General features: G+C 43.2%; 1 protein-coding gene across 5 annotated transcripts in view; it reads left to right on the forward strand.

Moving 5' to 3' along the window:
• Ebf1 (EBF transcription factor 1) overlaps positions 1-13,974 on the forward strand; it is a 390,034-nt gene extending 376,060 nt beyond the window's left edge. For all 5 annotated transcript variants that reach the window (XM_021175729.2, XM_021175730.2, XM_021175728.2 and 2 more), the window contains exons 15-16: positions 2,901-3,095; positions 11,653-13,974. In XM_021175729.2, the coding sequence (XP_021031388.1) occupies positions 2,901-3,095; positions 11,653-11,684 (227 nt within the window). In that variant the 3' untranslated portion in view covers positions 11,685-13,974. The remainder of the gene's footprint in view (positions 1-2,900; positions 3,096-11,652) is intronic.
• Positions 13,975-17,342: the final 3,368 nt, after the last annotated feature.

A 17,342-nucleotide genomic window follows, 5' to 3' on the forward strand; every position in this document is an offset into this window, starting at 1 on the left:
AGAGAGAGAGAGAGAGAGAGAGAGAGAGAGAGAAAATATAAATATTTCTAGGTGCCCTATTCATACCTCAAGGCAGTTTAGCTTAAAGGATTTGTTTGTTTGGGCACAACACTGCCACTGTATCTAAAGAATGCAGCAAACTGGCATCTTTATATATAAATGCATACATCTAAAGATCCTCCCCAAACTGGCATTTCTCACTATAAAATGTCACAGGCTCTTTCCCCACAACCTCTTGCTCTCCCCCTGAGGACCTTTCCATAGATGGGCAAGTTCATGTGGAACTTTGTGGAGAGTTCTTTCGATGCAGAAAATGTGGTTAGAATGCAGAGACATTTGTAAAGGAACAAGAGTGTGTTGCCAAATGAAAGAATATTCATGAGTCTTAGCTCAAAGTATAGAAAACAGTGCTGGCTCTTCATTGAGTGTAATTTGTGGCTAACAACTGGAAGGTGGGCAGCTCATCCTGGCCCTGAGTTATATCTGAGGGAATTCTCAGCTCAGGATGTACTCTGTTTTGATTTCTACCGTATTTGCCATGTGTAGAACATTTAAAAATTGCCAGCTAGTCTGCATGTACCAAGTCACTTTACCAGCCAACACTGGGGTTGGTTTCACTTTAGGTTTTGATTTAGTGAAGATCTGTCCCTCAGTGTTCTCCCAGCTACTCAATCAGAAAATGTTCCAATCATGACCTGAAAATTAAAAGGTGGCATTCTTAATTAAATCAATAAGCTAATTGCTATATGGTAGCAATTCAATTTAGGGGGTGGAGTTGGTCACCTTCCCAAGCCTGTGAGGACACCCAGTGACTTCTGCCTGACATCACATCTGTCAGGCTGAGAAACTTTGAACATTTAATTTCCATTAATTGATTTCCTCAGCGCTCACAAATACAGTATTAAATTCCCAAATAGGCCCTCAGATGGGATGGTTTTATCTGCATAAATGCAAATAAAACAATAAACACAGAGCCCGGATGATTTGAATATTTGCCTCTGTAACATTTAATTATTCATAAACCACTCATGTTGAAAAATTCCGACAAAATAAAAAAAATAAAATAAGACATTCAATGGCTGAACACATTTTGTGGTGTGGCTGCTGGTAACTAATAATGTCGTAACAAATGGCAATGCTCCTCTATATTTTACCCCTTTCTTGTTAACTGCCCCCCCCCAAACTCCCCACCTCTAAATACACATAATGATCACATTTGCCAACGAGATTAATTGCCTTCCTTGGTGAGCCAGCAGGATTTCAAGTCTAAGAATATTTAAAAATCAAACCTCCAGTGCAGGAATTTTGCAATTTAAATGGGTGTTATTATTGAGCGCATTCTTGCATTTACAAATCCTAAGAGATGGATAAAAATGCTGGTCTCATTAAAAGAAAAAAAGTACTGTCTAGCAAACGTTGGGGAGAACTCTGAGGTGTGGATGAGGCCTCTCCATTCTCCTCCAGTAAGATCTGTGCCCATTTGGACCCATGCTGACTTGGCCTGATGATAAAGAGTCATTTCCCCCCTAATGGCTATCCCTGCCCATGACTGATTTGGTTCCCAGATCACCAACTTTCCAAAGCTAAGAGACCAAGCACCAGCCAGGCCCAAACTGCTCTTCAGACCTGGTGGCCTTTTTCCTCTGCGAATGATTCCTTCACAGGGGATGCAGTAGATAGAGTCGGATGTATACATGGTATTCACTTTGCCTACTTTCTCAATTGTGTCTTCACTTCCAATTTGCTTACGTGTTTTAAAAAAATGTTATAAGTCCTTGGCCTTATGTTCTTCTGTCAACTGAAAGATGGAAAGATGTGAAGAATCCTGTGCACCCCAAAGAAATATGTGAGGTTTATTAAGTGACATAAACAATATAGTTCCCAGGAGTATCCAGGACATAGAGGCAAAAGAACGGTGCATATGAAAGCCTTGATACTGTCTTCTGAAGTAGCCAGGATGGCGGAAGTCTTCTCGGCATTGATTATCTGAGTCCCCTCTACTGCCAGACACATCAGAGCTCCCTGCTCACCTCACAAACATTGGTAGAAGGCTCCATGAGAAGTGAAAATAGAGAATTTGGAACTTGGACTTAGTTATGTGTTTTCCACCCATGATGCACGTGGTGGTTTTCTTGTCTACCTGACCTTCTACCTACTGGAGTCTGTGTGGTAGAGCATCCAGGCCCAGCCATATCCATACCCTATAACCTCTTGGAGAGAAAGAGGGCTTATGCACACACACTGCCAACTGCCCAAGCCTAAAGTTACGGTGCTGGCTTTGCCTTCGATTTCCCCCTTTTCTTTACAAGTCCCATTCCTTCCTTGGTGATCACATCCACTCAAACTAGCCTCTCCCTGTCCCCTCTCTGTCCTCACATGCTATGTTAACACCTTATCTAAGCCAGAGGTAGAAGACTTTCCTTGACAGCTCGTTATAAAGTCCTCCCCTCTCGATGTCACTTCTGCCTCTCCAGAGGTGGCTGCAGGTACCCTCATCCCTCCTGTGCTGTGTTATCCCTGATAAGATAGGATTAGGCTTTTGTCTTCTTGCATGAAAAAAAAATCAAAGGATGGAGGCTCTGTGTTTATTTCCACAACATGCTCCATGTGTTGGGATCTAAGGTACTGAATGAAAAAGATCACCGCTGCATCCCTGGAAACCCTCTGTGACACTGGTGACTAGCACATTACTGGGTGTGCAATAAGCCCACAGTATAATCATGAAGGCTACTAACTTGAAGGTAGTACATGCTAAGTACTGAGTGATGAAATTAGGGGTCGTGGGATCCTGAGAGTTTAGGGAGAGCCTTGCCCAAGAATGGTCAACAGTAGAGTAGCTAGATCTCTTGCAAGCCTCCTTGTCTCTGGATGTAACTCTCTCCTCTCATTGTAACCCTCAGTTGTGCCATCCAGCCCCACCATGGCCTCATCTACAAGCCTCCCCTCCAACTGCAGCAGCTCCTCCGGCATCTTCTCCTTCTCACCAGCCAACATGGTCTCAGCAGTGAAACAGAAGAGTGCTTTCGCACCAGTTGTCAGACCCCAGACGTCCCCACCTCCCACCTGCACCAGCACCAACGGGAACAGCCTGCAAGGTAAGTCCCAGAGGTCCAAGCAGGTGTCTCACTGTTGCTGTGAGTGGGGTGTGGGGATGGGGGTTAGCCCCTTGGTCTACTGGCTTCTCTCTGCCCTGACTCCTCTTTGCTTTTGTGTTAGTAGTTTCCAGTCTCAGCCACCCGCCCTGTTCACGTCTCCTTGGTGTCTGTAGCATCCTCCTTCCTTCTCCAGGAACTCTGCTCCAGCGCAGGCCTTGCTGGAGAACACTATAGGCATTTGCTAAGCCACCATTTCTCTTTTGTTCCTTCCCATTCTTTGTTGTTGCCTCTATCTGACCTGTGTTTTATAGATACTATCCTGTTCTTCATGGCAGAGTCTCTCCTGGGACAGGCCTTCCCCTGAAGTAGGTCACTCAGCCCTCTCTTCTTGTAGCTTGTGTCAGGATGAGGCTGTGTAAAGATGTGTCAGGGAAGGGACAGCTGCAGTCCATTCAGAGCCCAAGGTTAAGGGACCAGTATAACAAATATCAAAGATCTCTTGAGAACCACTGAAATATTCCAGTTCATATTAAAGCTGTACGGTCTCCTTTCCACCATGAAGCATGGGAAGTGTCAGGACCATCATGTTTTGGGCGCTAACCTTTTTCATTCATTGAGGGAGGAAAAGAAAAACCCAACTTTAAAAACGTGCCAACTTTTTCCTCACATTCTTTCTATGTGCTTAGCTCTATGAATGGTATCGGCTTCTGGGACCTCATGTGTCCCCCCTACCCCCACCCCCAGCACAATGATGACACGGATGCTCACCGTCTCTACCTGTAAAGATGAGAAAACTCGAGGTGGGGAGAGTTTGCAATATTGCTTGACTCCTCCCATCTGGTGTGCGACAGTCATTGGCATCAAAATCAGGCCAAAATTTCATCTCTTTCTCGGACCTAACACTTTCCAAGAATGTTATGCCAGATTCCCAAGACAGCTTGCAGGGAAATAAGAGCAATAAAATCATCAACTACCATCTATTTTCTTTCTTTCTTTCTTTCTTTCTTTCTTTCTTTCTTTCTTTCTTTCTTTCTTTCTTTCTTTCTTTCTTTCTTTCTTTCTTCTTTCTTTCTTTCTTGTTGTTGTTATTGTTTGTTTGTTTTTCGAGACAGGGTTTCTCTGAATAGCCCTGGCTGTCTTGGAACTCACTTTGTAGATCAGGCTGGCCTCGAACTCAGAAATCCACCTGCCTCTGCCTCTCAAGTGCTGGGACTAAAGGCGTGCGTCACCACGCCCAGCTAACCACCATCTATTGAGCACCAAACAGTATGCCAGGCGCTCTGCTAAGCACAGGGCAGGCTTTATGTATTTAATCCCCACAATGTCCTGATGACGTATGGGGGCCATTAGATCAGTACAGTACCTGGTGATCGAGCTTAGAGAGGGTAAATACAGGTCACAGACATCAGGCAGACAGTGGAGGTGGAGGTGAATGAAAGCCACAGGATTCTGCCCCTAGTCCCTGCCCTGTGCCACTCACTACAGAGCCTGACTTCCATGACCAGCACATCACACGTAGAGGGCAACTGTGGAGACCAGAGGATGGTCAGAAAGGCAGTGACACACCTGAGATTTCTCAGCTTTATTTCTCTGTGGAAGCGTACTCTCCATTTAACATATAGACACACATTACATTCTGGTTACTCTCTGCTGAAGTAAGCACACACTGGTTCTCCCAAGACCTTCAGAGCTCAGTTAGACCCTCAATGTATAGAAGGGTACAGTCAAGCTTAGGTCTCTTAAGGGACCTAGTGAGAACACATTGGAGTCATGATTGAACCTACAACCCCAGAAACAGAGCAACTACATCATTGTACCTCTCTACCTCTGGCAGAACTTTTTAGAACATTCCTCAGAACCTGTGGGCAGATTGCTTGGCATAGCAAAGTCAGGGCTTAGAATAACTTGCCACAAAGAATACACATTGGGGAACTCATGGCTCCAGCTGGATATACAGTAGAGGATGGCCTTATCTGGTATCGTTGGGAGGGGAGCCTCTTGGTCCTATAGAGGTTCGATGACCCAGGATCGGGAATTGCTAGGGCGATGAGGCAAGAGTGGGTGGGTGGGTGGGGGAGCACCCTCATAAAGGCAGGTGGAGGAAGGAGGGGATAGGGGGCTTGTGGAGGGGAAACTGAGAAGGGGAATAACATTTGAAATGTGAATAAATAAAATAACCAATAAAATAATCAGAAAAAAAAGAGACATATACATACCAGTCTATCATCTTAAGGAAAGGTGGGAAATATTTTACTATAAAACTGTTACATCTCAGGCCAGGTAGACAGACTAGGAAATCTATCAGCTAAAAATAAATGCCCCCCCCCATTGTTCACCCAGCTAGAATAACTAAACTCTCATATATAGTGAAGTAATGATGGTATATATGAGGGGGGGTAAAGTTATAATTCTTAAGCTGACAATATCAACTTTGGTTAGTTCCTTAGTTGGGGTTACCATTGCTATATTGAAACACCATGACCAAAGCAGCTTGGGGAGGAAAGGGTTTATTCAGCTTATACTTCCATGTCACTAAGAAGTCATCATAAAAAAAAAAGTGAGGACAGGAACTCAAACAGGGCAGGAACCTAGAGGCAGGAGCTGATTCAGAGGCCATGGAAGAGTCCTGCGAACTGGCTTACTCACCATGGCTCATTCAACCTGCTTTCTTACAGAACCCAGGACTATCAGCCCAGGGATTGCAGAAACCACAATAAGCTAGGCCCTCCTCTGTCAATAATTAATTAAGAAATTGCCCTCCAAGCTTGCCGGCAGACCAATATTTTGGAAGCAGTTTCTCAATTGAGGTTATCTCTTCTAGGATTATTCCACCCTATGTCAAGTAGACACAAAACTAGCCAATACATTTAGAGTTGATATCAGGAGCAAGATGCAAGGGAGGGTTGTGATAACCAGCAGAGGGATGTTGGACTTGGAAGGCATGGGGTATAGCCCATGCACATCGTGATGCAATGACCCTGCCTTTACCATTTAGGGGTTTGTGTCACTGAGGGGACATTATTGCTGGACTCTCCTATAACTCCATGCTCTTTGGTTCTCCCAATGCTGTCACGTGCCAAATGCCACACTTTGAAGACGTGACACCATTGGAAAAGTGAACGGTGAAAGGAAAGTTCAATTAACCAAGACCACTTTCCTTAAGCTATTACTCTGGTCTCTCCCTCCGGCCTACATTCATAAAGGGCCACCCTGGAACCTTCTCACCCTCTCTGCGATCTCTCCAGCAGGACAAGCAGACTCAGCCATAGTGTTGCCATCTACACTGGTTTTGTTCAGAGATCTCTTGCACAGATCTTAGACTGTCCACTGGATAATGCAACCTTCTGACATTGGCCTTTCAGACATTTCTCGCCTCATATTTCTGTTTTTGGCCCTCTTCTTTTCCCACTGAAGAGACTTTGATGGGCTCTGGATCTCTGGAGATGGGCTGAGGATCTCAGCATTGTCCCATGCTTCCAATGCCTGTCCAGCCTGTAGTAGGACATTTCACTTTAACTCACCCAGTTTAGAACTTCAACCATTCATTCAGAAAGGACAAGTGCCTAAGGAAGAGTTGGACATGCAAATTGTCCATGTAAACAAGACTAGATGCCATACATTTGGACTGTTTATATTGTTTAAAGGCCTATTTACCTCCAACTATCACTGTTAATTGAACGTCCTTCATTTTTTTAAAGCCTGCTCCTTCATCACCCTTTTGTCAGCAGGAGATCTGCACCATGACTGGGTGTGGTGTGAGAATGGAGAGTCACGCCAGCAGCATGGAAATGCTTGCTCCCAGCTTGGCTTATGCCCTGACACAAGGATCCTTCCCTAGTGCTCTGTTAGGTGGCTGCTTATTTCATCCATTTTATAGATGAGGACATGGAGATAGGGAGCTGAGATGGCTTGTCCATAGTCACTCACTTAGCAGATAGAGGAACCCCAAGCGTTCCCTCAGCTCTTCAACCTCCAGCATGCTTTGCCATATTAGATCTGAGCCACGGGGCTATATCCATGTAGAGGAACAAGGTCTAACAACTTTGAAAGCAACTTCCCTATATGTGGGAAGACACAGTACCCGAGTTAGTAAGACAGATCTACCCAAGCGAGGCTGACTCCCAGCCATGGACTATAGAGAAAAGTAACATGAAGCAGAATCAGCCTATTTCACAGGCTAGCTGCCTTTCAACTGTTTTTCCAATGAAAAGTAACTAGGTACTCCAGGCCAGGGAGAGCATTGTTTTAAGCTGAGAAGCACCTAGACCAAGATTGTGTCTATAAGCAATGTGTTACTTTAACTGTTACCTGGAAAATTTAGCATTTCTTTATATGGGAAGTGAGCTCTCTATTAGCAATTTTGAAATATTTGGTTGGTGGCTGTCAGGGGGACTCCTGTCCTTCTATTCGCCTGTCCACTGTACCCATTGGCCATCTTTTGCCATTCCTCTCTGTCCCACTTCCCTGCTATGGCGACAGCATCCTAGTCTCTGCTTCTGGGAGATCTGCTTTGTAGCCTGTACAAGCTTTGTAGCCTGTATAAGTGAGGATCGTGGTTCCTGCCTTTCTGAGTCCACCTCATTCTGCTTCACATAAGGTCCTTCCTCACATTGCTGATCTGTGATTGGCGAACGCGCAGATGCTGAGTTCGAGGATGTGCAGAACCAACTGTCCATCTTGCTTGCTAAAGGCATTTGCCTGCAGAGCTTTTTCCCATGTACTAAGCCCAATTAATGCCATGTGTTAAACTCTGGATTGATTGATAGTCATGTAGAAAAGGTCCACCCATTCTTATCACGATGAAGTCATTGATAAGTCTTAACCATGGACTCCTAAGTAAGTCTGACTTTCTAGCCCAAAGGATTGAGTCACCAGCTTTATTCAGCTCTTGTCCATGGAAAGCAATGTCTTTTTCCTTCTAAAATAGTTGTCCCCGAGATCCTGAGTCCTACATGAAGACTTCGGAGTCGGGACAGAACCATCACCCGGCACCAAAAATGTCCACTAAGATAGAAAAGAAGATCAGGGAGATTTTGTGAAGTAGTTGTCAGAGCAATCCCCCTTCTTATACCTTGTTAACATTCAGGCTCCTCTTGACCCTAAATATTATGTACCTGAGTATCAACTGTTACAGAACTGTTCCCCCCTCATCTCCCTCTCCCCCTCCACTCCCGCTCCCTTTCCATTTCCCTCCCACTCTCCCTCTCCCCTCCCTTCCCCCTCCACATTCAGTTTAGAGGTCTTGCCTCACTCCACACCTGATGAGCCCATGATACCCATAGTGTGGGGGAAGACTACATCCTTAGTTTCTCCCAACTCTGCAAAGCTTTCAACCAATGTCTTAGTTCTTATCAAAATGGGGAACCTTGGATATGGATTAAATTGCCTTTCAGCATGTGAATTTTTGGGGTTCCCTTCAGAAAACATGGTCACCCAGCACTGGGGACCATGGCAGGGCCACTGTGGTCTTGTGATGATGTCTTGGAACGCAGCCTTGGGAATGTGATGTCTCATGGGAATCAGCCCCGGCTCTACTTAAGCAAGTCAGCATTCCAGCAGCAGTTTTGGGACATTCCAAGCCTCCGATACCCATCCCTCTCACCCACATAATTAATTTTCAGATTGCAGCACAGATAGGAAAACAGCTTCTAGACCCAGGATTGTCATGTAGTCATGCACTGAGGTTTCTTTATTGGGAGGGCCTCCTTTGAGGTGCCTAGACTCAGGCCACAAATGGCTAGCATTTTGTTGTGTAAGAAAAGTGTAGGGTGCAGTAACCCTTTACAAAAACATGTAAATAAGTAACTGTGGGCCTTGCTTAAAGGGTAATAGATCTTGTGTTAGACTTATGTTCTGTGAGCTGTTGACAGAGTGGGGACCAGCCATGCTCATCCCATAGTGCCCCTTAAGTATATTTGATACTAACACCACCTATTTGCAAACATTTATAAGCCAGGGAAATTATGTTTGAAAACTTCTACAACTCTAAATTCTCTTCAAAGAATTCAGAAACCTCGTTGAGCCACCATCCCAGGGGATGGTACAAGCCCTTTGCAGAAGGCATGCCCCATTCCTGTCCAGGACACTGCTCACTCAAGTGCCAGCTGAGTCTCTCAAGGCTATGGGATTTATAACTACCAAACAAAGAAGGGTACCAGCACACCAGTGAATTTGGCGGGGAACTTTAATGAAAACCTATGAAGATGCTTAATCTAATCAACCTAAGAAATTATTTGAGTAACAAAACACTATTTTAATTTTTTTTTAATTCATGCGATCCTCATAGGATGTTTCCCTAGGGCCCAGAGGGTAAGTGTCCATCTAGGTTACAATGGACACATCTAAGAATACATGGGCTAAAACAGCAGGCTTGTCAACTTTCTGCTTTAATTTATATCATATGGACACTCCCTGTGCTCTCCTGGACAGGACAGAGACTGCCCTTCCACCAGCAACATAGTATTTTTTTATTTACCTTTATTTATATATTTGTTTGTTTGTTTATTAGAAAGGAGAGACTAGCTTCATTGGCTACAAGCTTCACTTTCCTGCTATTTAGGCTTTACTTCCTGCTACCTATTATTTGAGTAGAGGATCCACCCGGCACATGCTTAGAGACCCAAAGTGACACTGAGCCAGCACACTGAGGGACTCCCCTCCCCCCAGCTGCCAATCCTTGTACAAGAGGCTGCAGCATCTGGAACTCTCAAGTTAAGGCCCAGGGTTTAAATACTAAGCCCCCCATCCCCCGCCCCCAAGTTCAGTGAAATCTAGGGCTCTCTCAGCTCTTAAGGGGACTGCTTTTCCAACTGATCCCAAGTCTTGGGTGGCGGGGGTGGGGGGCTTAAGTCAGGCTGCATTTGGCAAAAGATGACTTCCTGTTTCTAAGAAAGAAAGGCTTATGAGGGTTTAGGAAAGGACTCCAGGAGCTTTTGGACTGCAAAGGGGCTCTTGCAAAACAACTTTTGGATGATTTACGTGTAAATGAATCAGAAACATGTGGATTGAATTTCCTTGCGAATACAGATGGGTTTAAAAATTAACGGAAAAAGTGTTTGGCAAAATACTTTTGGGTTTTTCTTTTAATTGAATCTAAAATGTCAGGGGTTGGGGTAGGGAAGCCAGAGTAATGTGGGGGGTACATGGCCTGGTCTCCTTCTGTCCATCTGTGCCAATGGGGTTCCTTTATTTTTAAGGTACATTTTCCACACAAGATGGTTTAGACAAAGGAAGGGAAAGAGGTCCAATTTCCTCGTTAGTGATTAGTGCAGGCATTAATCACTAATGAGAATATTCACTTAAGTTTAGATTTGTCAATAAAAAGGAAAGAAAGAAAAGGCTTTCTTCTTTTTTTTTTCTTTTTTCTTTTTCTTTCCGTGTTATCATTGGTAACCAAAGAAAGCTATGTCATTGGTTTTACACAGGCATCTCTCTTGGCTTGGTATATTTTCAAGTTACCACACCGTCTTTCCTACAGCAAACCCCTATTTTTCATACTCTTTATGTTAAATGTGCCCTATTGGAATGGTGTCTATTTGATGTAGGGGCAAACACAGAGCAGAGAAGTTTAACAGTGCTTTCAGCTAGATCCAAGAAGCAGAATTACTCAGGCAGAGGTAATCTGCCTTGGGGTTAGACCCTGCCTGGGCTAGGGGGTTAGACCCAGGCGCTCTGCTTCTATTTAAACGTTTACTAACTCCTGAGTGCTGCAGTTCACTTCATGTTCCAGCCATGGAGGCTGAGGGTCAGGCAGACAATTAGGCATCTCAGGGGAATGCACTCTGAAGTGGGCAGGCGTGAGGCAGAATTTCCGAAGTGCAGCTCCTAACTCCAAACTCTAAAATAAAAATAGGGTTGACTTAAAACAGGTCTTCCCTTCATAGGCTACATGTTTTCTCTAGTAGCCATGCTCAGGTTGTTCTAGAAATCCTGGGAGTAGAGAGGCATTCTACAGTGTCCGGCAAACAGGCTCTCTTCCAACCAGGACTCAGCTTTCCCTGTGAACAAAGCCTGTTGTGGTGCTGTGGCTGGCGTCCTTTTCCAGCTAGGGCTAAAGGGAAGGCCCTCCCTCAGATGGTTGCTCTGTTGCTTAATTTTCATGCTAATACAGAACATAAGGAGAGACTGTTCGCAGAAATTGTTGGCAGTTACAGCGGGCCATTCCTTTATTTTATATTTCGTATGTGATTGGGGGGGGTGGAGGCAAAAATGACAAATTGAAAATTCTCACTATTTTGCAAAGTCTGAGGCTGCAACTTTCCCAGTGGTATTCTAACTATGCAACTCTCCAGCTATGTCTTAAAATTGAAGTCAGATTTAGAGAAATGTTTAGGATACCCTGTTAGAGACACATATACATGTATAAAATTTTTAATAAGGTACATGTATATTTTATGACACAATTCATTCCCCGAAAGATGCAAGGGCATCTGGTTAATATTCAATTACCAATGTCATGTGTGGATTGGGTTTTTTTTTGTTTTTAATTATTGTGTCTCCCCTCCCTTGTGAAATGTTTGGATGCAAAGCCATTGACTTCTGTCTTTTCTCTTCGTAGCGATATCTGGCATGATTGTCCCTCCCATGTGAAAGAATTGCCTTGAAGAATTTTATTAATGAAGAGGTTGGATTCTGCTACGAAAGTTATCTGACATGAGTCCCAGAGTGGAACTTTTAACTCAGGCCTTTTTAAGAGGAATCACACAATAACTGCAGATTTTTAAACAAAATCACCGACCTTGCAAATACTGAAATTGGAAAGGGGGTCTGCCAGAGCAGGGTGTTGGTTAAAGTTGTACCCCCCGAGTATCTGGGGGATATATTTATTCTGTATTGATAAAAAGCAAACCCACATTTTCTTTTTCTTTCTTTCTTTTCTTTTTTTTCCCTTAAGCTTAACTCTGCAACCATTTGTCTTTTATAAACCATTAAGCTACACACAAGGGCCACTATAAACAAGACTCCATGTTTTAATTTATGATGTTTTTAAAGCTATGGAAGGGGAGAATGAAGTGGTGATATTTAAAAAAAAATCCAAAAAGGAGAAAAAAAAAAAAAAGAAAAACAGGGAAAATAAATTTAAAAAAAGAGCTCGTATGGACAGAATAGGAATGCCAGTTAGATTTTTTAGCGAACTAAGGGTCGGCTTCTGCGCCTTAAAGCTTATCAGTGGTAGTTAGCTCAGACAGTGCATTTTCAATATCTAACTTAACACGCCACCCCTTAGCAGTGCAAGCTTCGTTCTCTCTTTTGTATGGTTGTCTTAAGTAACTGTGTAAATAAATGTAGCCTGGAAAGTTACCAAGCGACATACATGATCACGTTTGCCCTTGTACTCGAAAAGCCAGTGCCTCTAGACAGATTATTTAAAAACAAACAAAAAACAAAACAAAACAAAACAAAAAAACATGCATCTTTAAACCTGATCTTATTCTTTTATTAATGTCAACTTCTCCCGAAGCCAGCGGCCTCTGAGAGTGGAGCAACACATGTTCCGAGCGAGAATCTCCTTCAAGACTTCACGGGACAGGGTCCAGGCACAGAATTCCATATATGCCCTCCAGTTTACCAAGCCAAAATCTCGCTCGCACTCCACCGTCAAGAGATCCAAGCTTACTCAAGCTGGAATCCTAAATATTAACTCTAGATCTGGGCTCAAAACCCAAATAAAGCAAACCGACAAAGGCAAGTAGGTATGCTGTTCCAGGCTCCCAAATCACACGGGTCTATACCCGCAAGGCTCCGCAAGGTCCCAAATCACACAGGGGTCTGTACCCGCAAGACTCCGCAAGGTTGGAAAGTTCTAAATTCAGTCAACAGGTAAAGTGCTTTGGAGTTCAGTGTGAAAGGAAACTGGGAGAGAGGAAGGGAAAAGGTTGAGGCTTCAAACTCAGCTTTCTATGGGAAATTTTGCTTTCAACTGGGAAGTGTTCTTAAAGAATCCATAGCAAAGATTCAGCCAGCAAGGCTCTGAGGGGGCGTGTTCCTGCTGACCTTTGACCTTCTGTTTCTGTATGTAGTTATAAATACTGTAGATTTCTTTTGTGATTTTTTTTTTGCCAAAGTTGTTTTATTTATACATTTTAATGTCTTAAGATTTTCGATCTCACACACGCAAAGAATTTTACTGCATATTTTGCAAAGAAATAAAAAGCGCACTACCTTTAGCTTGCACATACTTGCAAAGTTAATTCAAAGGCTTTCTGTTTGTTTGTTTTAATGGGGATTTTGTAAAATATCCATATAAATAATGTATTTATCTTTGGAATTTGTACATTGCTTTTCTCTCCTTCCTCCCATCCCCCACCCCCAGTTTATTTTGTGTGTGTGTTGGCTTTGTGAACAGTGCGCAAGTATAGTTAGGTCACTTATGGTTGTATTAGCTGTTTCAATGTGATTTTTAAACAATTCATTTATAGGGATTTTTAGTATTGTTTTAAACCATGCTTCATTTTTTTTATTTCCACCCAAAAGCCATTGTCTATTTTTGTATTATTTGTAAGTTAAGAAGTTTTTTCCAATATATGGCAAAAAATAGTAGCATATTATTCTTGTAGTATTTAGTTCTGTAGATTTAAAAATAATGTACCCTTTGCTTTGGAAGCATACAAAAACGCTGTTTTACTCTAGTAATATGCATGGAATCTCTCCCTTTGGAGTGACGCATTTTGTGCATTAAATTTGGGGGAGAAACTTCATAGAGATCAATGAACATACTTTCTTTCTTAAGTCTGCTTGTATATTCTCTGTCTTTCACATAAATATAAACCAGCAGATTGGATGCCTTAACAATGCAAATCATATCCATTTCACCTGTACATTGTACTGTGCACCCCCCCAACTGTCAGCCATCACTAACATTCTAAGAAAAAAAAAAAAAGAAAAAGAAGAAAAAAAAAGAGAGAAATCGAAAAGCACAAAAGAACTGTTTTGTTACTTTAAGACAATGTTACTTTTTCTAGTAGAGCAAGTGAACATTAACAATGCTGCGACTGTGCATGCCCGTATGGATTTCAACGGTTTTCACTAGACTGTCAGAGTGCGGATTTTTATGGGTTGGGGAGGGCAGGGGAGGGAAGTTGGGGGGGTTGGTAGGGGAGGGGAGGGAGGAAAGCTGATTTTTCATGGTGAGAAATAATAATAATGACAACTGATGATAATAATAATAATAAAAAGAAACTGGAAAAAATATAAGCAAGGTTTAGCATTGCTTCTCCGTACTCAGAAAGGTCGTCTGAATTCTTGTGGTAAGCGCTGGCCTCAAGATGTCTAAGGTCTAAAGCCATATTTTGTCTGGTGAGCCAGACAACTGTCTGCAAAGGAACGAGCAGTGAGCCGGTGAGGTGTCCGGCTCAGACCCTGACAAAAGACGCTACCAATCTGTTAGCCACGTGCCGTGATGAGAACTTTACTGGAAAGCCCAAAGAGCCTTTAAAAAGAAAATGTGTATCGAGTGTGTTTTGTTGCTTCTGTTTGATTAACCGATGGAGAAGTAGTGTGGTTTTAGGAACCACTTTCTTCTACACAAAATCTTGTTTTCAAGTCCCTTTAAGAGATAGCCCCCTAAATACAGAATATGGCTTTTTAAAAGAAGATGGAGTAGAGAATTCAATTCAGATTTCCGTTTTGGGGGAAGAGCCCTGCCTCTGGATGACTGGATATGTCCACGCCATGCCCAGCCTCACAATGTAGGATGCAGCTCCATGAACTCATTCTGCAAATCTTTCACCTTCTTTTCAAACGTTTTCAATAGACACACACTGTACAATCCAATTGTTAGAGCACCCAACTACTGTAGAGATTGTTATATTTCATTCTCTTTCTTTCTTTCTTTTCTTTCTTTTTTTTTCTTCTCCCTTTTTTTTCAAAAATTCAAGCTGTAAAAAACTTTTCAACTTTCACAATATTTAATTAAAGTTACTTCCTGTCTGTGATGGCAGTTCCTAGTGGTGTATTCATTTCTCTATGGCAGAAGAGAAGAGCAACACTCAATGGACTGCAAAAGGCCCGGGTTTGCTATTATTCGGGCCAGTGTTAACACCCAGAGAGAATTAGCCTAGGCCTGGGGCACCCACTTCCTTTCTTTGTAGGTCCCACAGGGATCTGCTAATTTGGAATGCAAATTGAACACGCACAGCGTACTGCTGCCCTCTGCTGGCATGAGCCAGGTGTGCACGTGCTGGCCCACATTGGTGGCAAGAGCCCCCAGTCCTATTGTCAGTGAACAGTGAGATTCCCCCCATGATAGGGGCTGAATTGGGAATCCACGAACTGGTCATTCTAGAACACCATCCTCTGCACTGGAAGGCTGAGCTAAACTCTTCCTATGCAACTGCTAATTAATCCCAGTGTGCCTCCTGGCCAATTAATTATGTGCCCTGGCTTGCTGATGAGACGTGTGACTAGAGAACCTATATATATTTTTATATTTTAACTTTGTGTGGATAATAGGTTTTTTTTTTCCTGGTTGACAAAACCACATCTGTCTGGAATCGAAAGTTACAGGCACTCAGTCGTTGTGCAAACTTCATAGGTCCACAGAAGATATACACACATCTGGGACCGGGTCATTTAAGGATACATCTTTCCATTGTACTTTCCATGTCTTCACTAATTTTGCAATGACTGGACACGATGAAGTTAATGATGCTTACAAAATGCCTCCACCAACAGAAACTCCATGGCCAGACCTAAGAGGGTGTCACATAACCACCAGCACATTCACTTGTGGGAGGCACTGCTACTGCACTACCCTGAAATACAGCCCAAGGTAAGGTCATGAAAGACTACCCCATATAAGCCAGTACGTACAGAAGCTGCTGTCCTGTCTTCAACGGAGAATCTGACCTGATCAGCTTGGCCATCCCCTATTTTTTTTTTTCAATTCTGTATCAGTTGCAGAGGATAAACACTGAACAAAAGGTTCAGGATGAATGTGGTGTCAGACAAGACAACCTGCTTCCATGTCATCCATGTCTATGATGCTTAAACTGCAAGAGGCAGACATATGCCAGAGCTCCACAGAATAAAAACAGATAACTACCCTATGAATTGGCTTAGAACTCCGTAAGGCCTACCTCTTGACATCATTCATTCATTCATTCATTCACTCATTCATTCATTCATTTGCTCCTTTAAACCTCAAGCATTTGGCATTCCTATGACCCTTGATGAGGAGTAGTGGATCCATTAGTAAGAACACTTGTATTGTTCACACTCTTGGAGCTTACAATAGAAACATTGACATAAACCCACAACACACATAACATATAACGAGGATATTGAAGTCCGAGTCAAGAATGCTTTGAAAGTATAACATCATGAGGTCTGACATAATCTAAGGACTTTCTGGAAAAGTCTTCTAGAGAAAGTAGGAGTTGAGCTGAGGCAGAAAGAGTGAGCAGCCGAGGCAGAATGGCTGACAGTGTGATGACTGAGCTTGAAGTAAGATGAAGGGCACCCAAGAGCAGAGAGACTGTGTGAGTGGAGTGCACAGATGCCCACAGTGACTTTGTGGGGCACAGCAACTCCAATTCACAGCATATTCTGGGCACCTAGCATGGGTTTGGTGTGTTAGATGCTAAGGAGCCAATCAGCTGAGGTGCCTTCATGCAGAGACTCTGACAAACTCACAAACTCACGGTCGCTGAATGTTCACAAAGGCGATGCTGTATTTAAATCTGGCACAATTCCTTGGGGTTAAGCTGACAGGCAGAGAGAACGAGAGACAGAGAGAGACACACACATAGACAGAGAGAGACAGAAAGAATTTATCCATGATCGAGAAAAGGAGGGAGGGAGGGAAGAAGGGAGGGAGGGAGGGAAGAAGGGAGGGAGGGGGAGGCAGTGGCTGGATACAGCCACCAGCAAACACATGCTGCATCTGAAGTGAACATGTGTCCAGAGTTGCTCCAGACAATTTGCCCTCACCAGAATGTATGGTCTTCACATCCTTTGGTCACTTTAGAACTTGCTAGATTTCTTTTCTCCAGCATTGGAGTTGATGATGTTTCACTTTATAAATGTTGAAATCCAATTTAGAAGCAATGATTCAAAACCATAAGTGTTAGTGGCTTGAGAGATGGCTTAGTACTTAAGAGTACTGGCTGCTCTTGTAGAGGACCCATTCTTGTCCCTTTAAAGTGTCATTTTGGGATTTCTGGCAAAAAGTCCAAGTTACTGAAGGTGTCACTTGAGCAGTCCTTATGGTATAATAGCCAACTATGATCAAAACCTTGAGACTTCACT

Source organism: Mus caroli, chromosome 11 (assembly GCF_900094665.2).
Source record: "Mus caroli chromosome 11, CAROLI_EIJ_v1.1, whole genome shotgun sequence".
Lineage (NCBI taxonomy): Eukaryota > Metazoa > Chordata > Mammalia > Rodentia > Muridae > Mus > Mus caroli.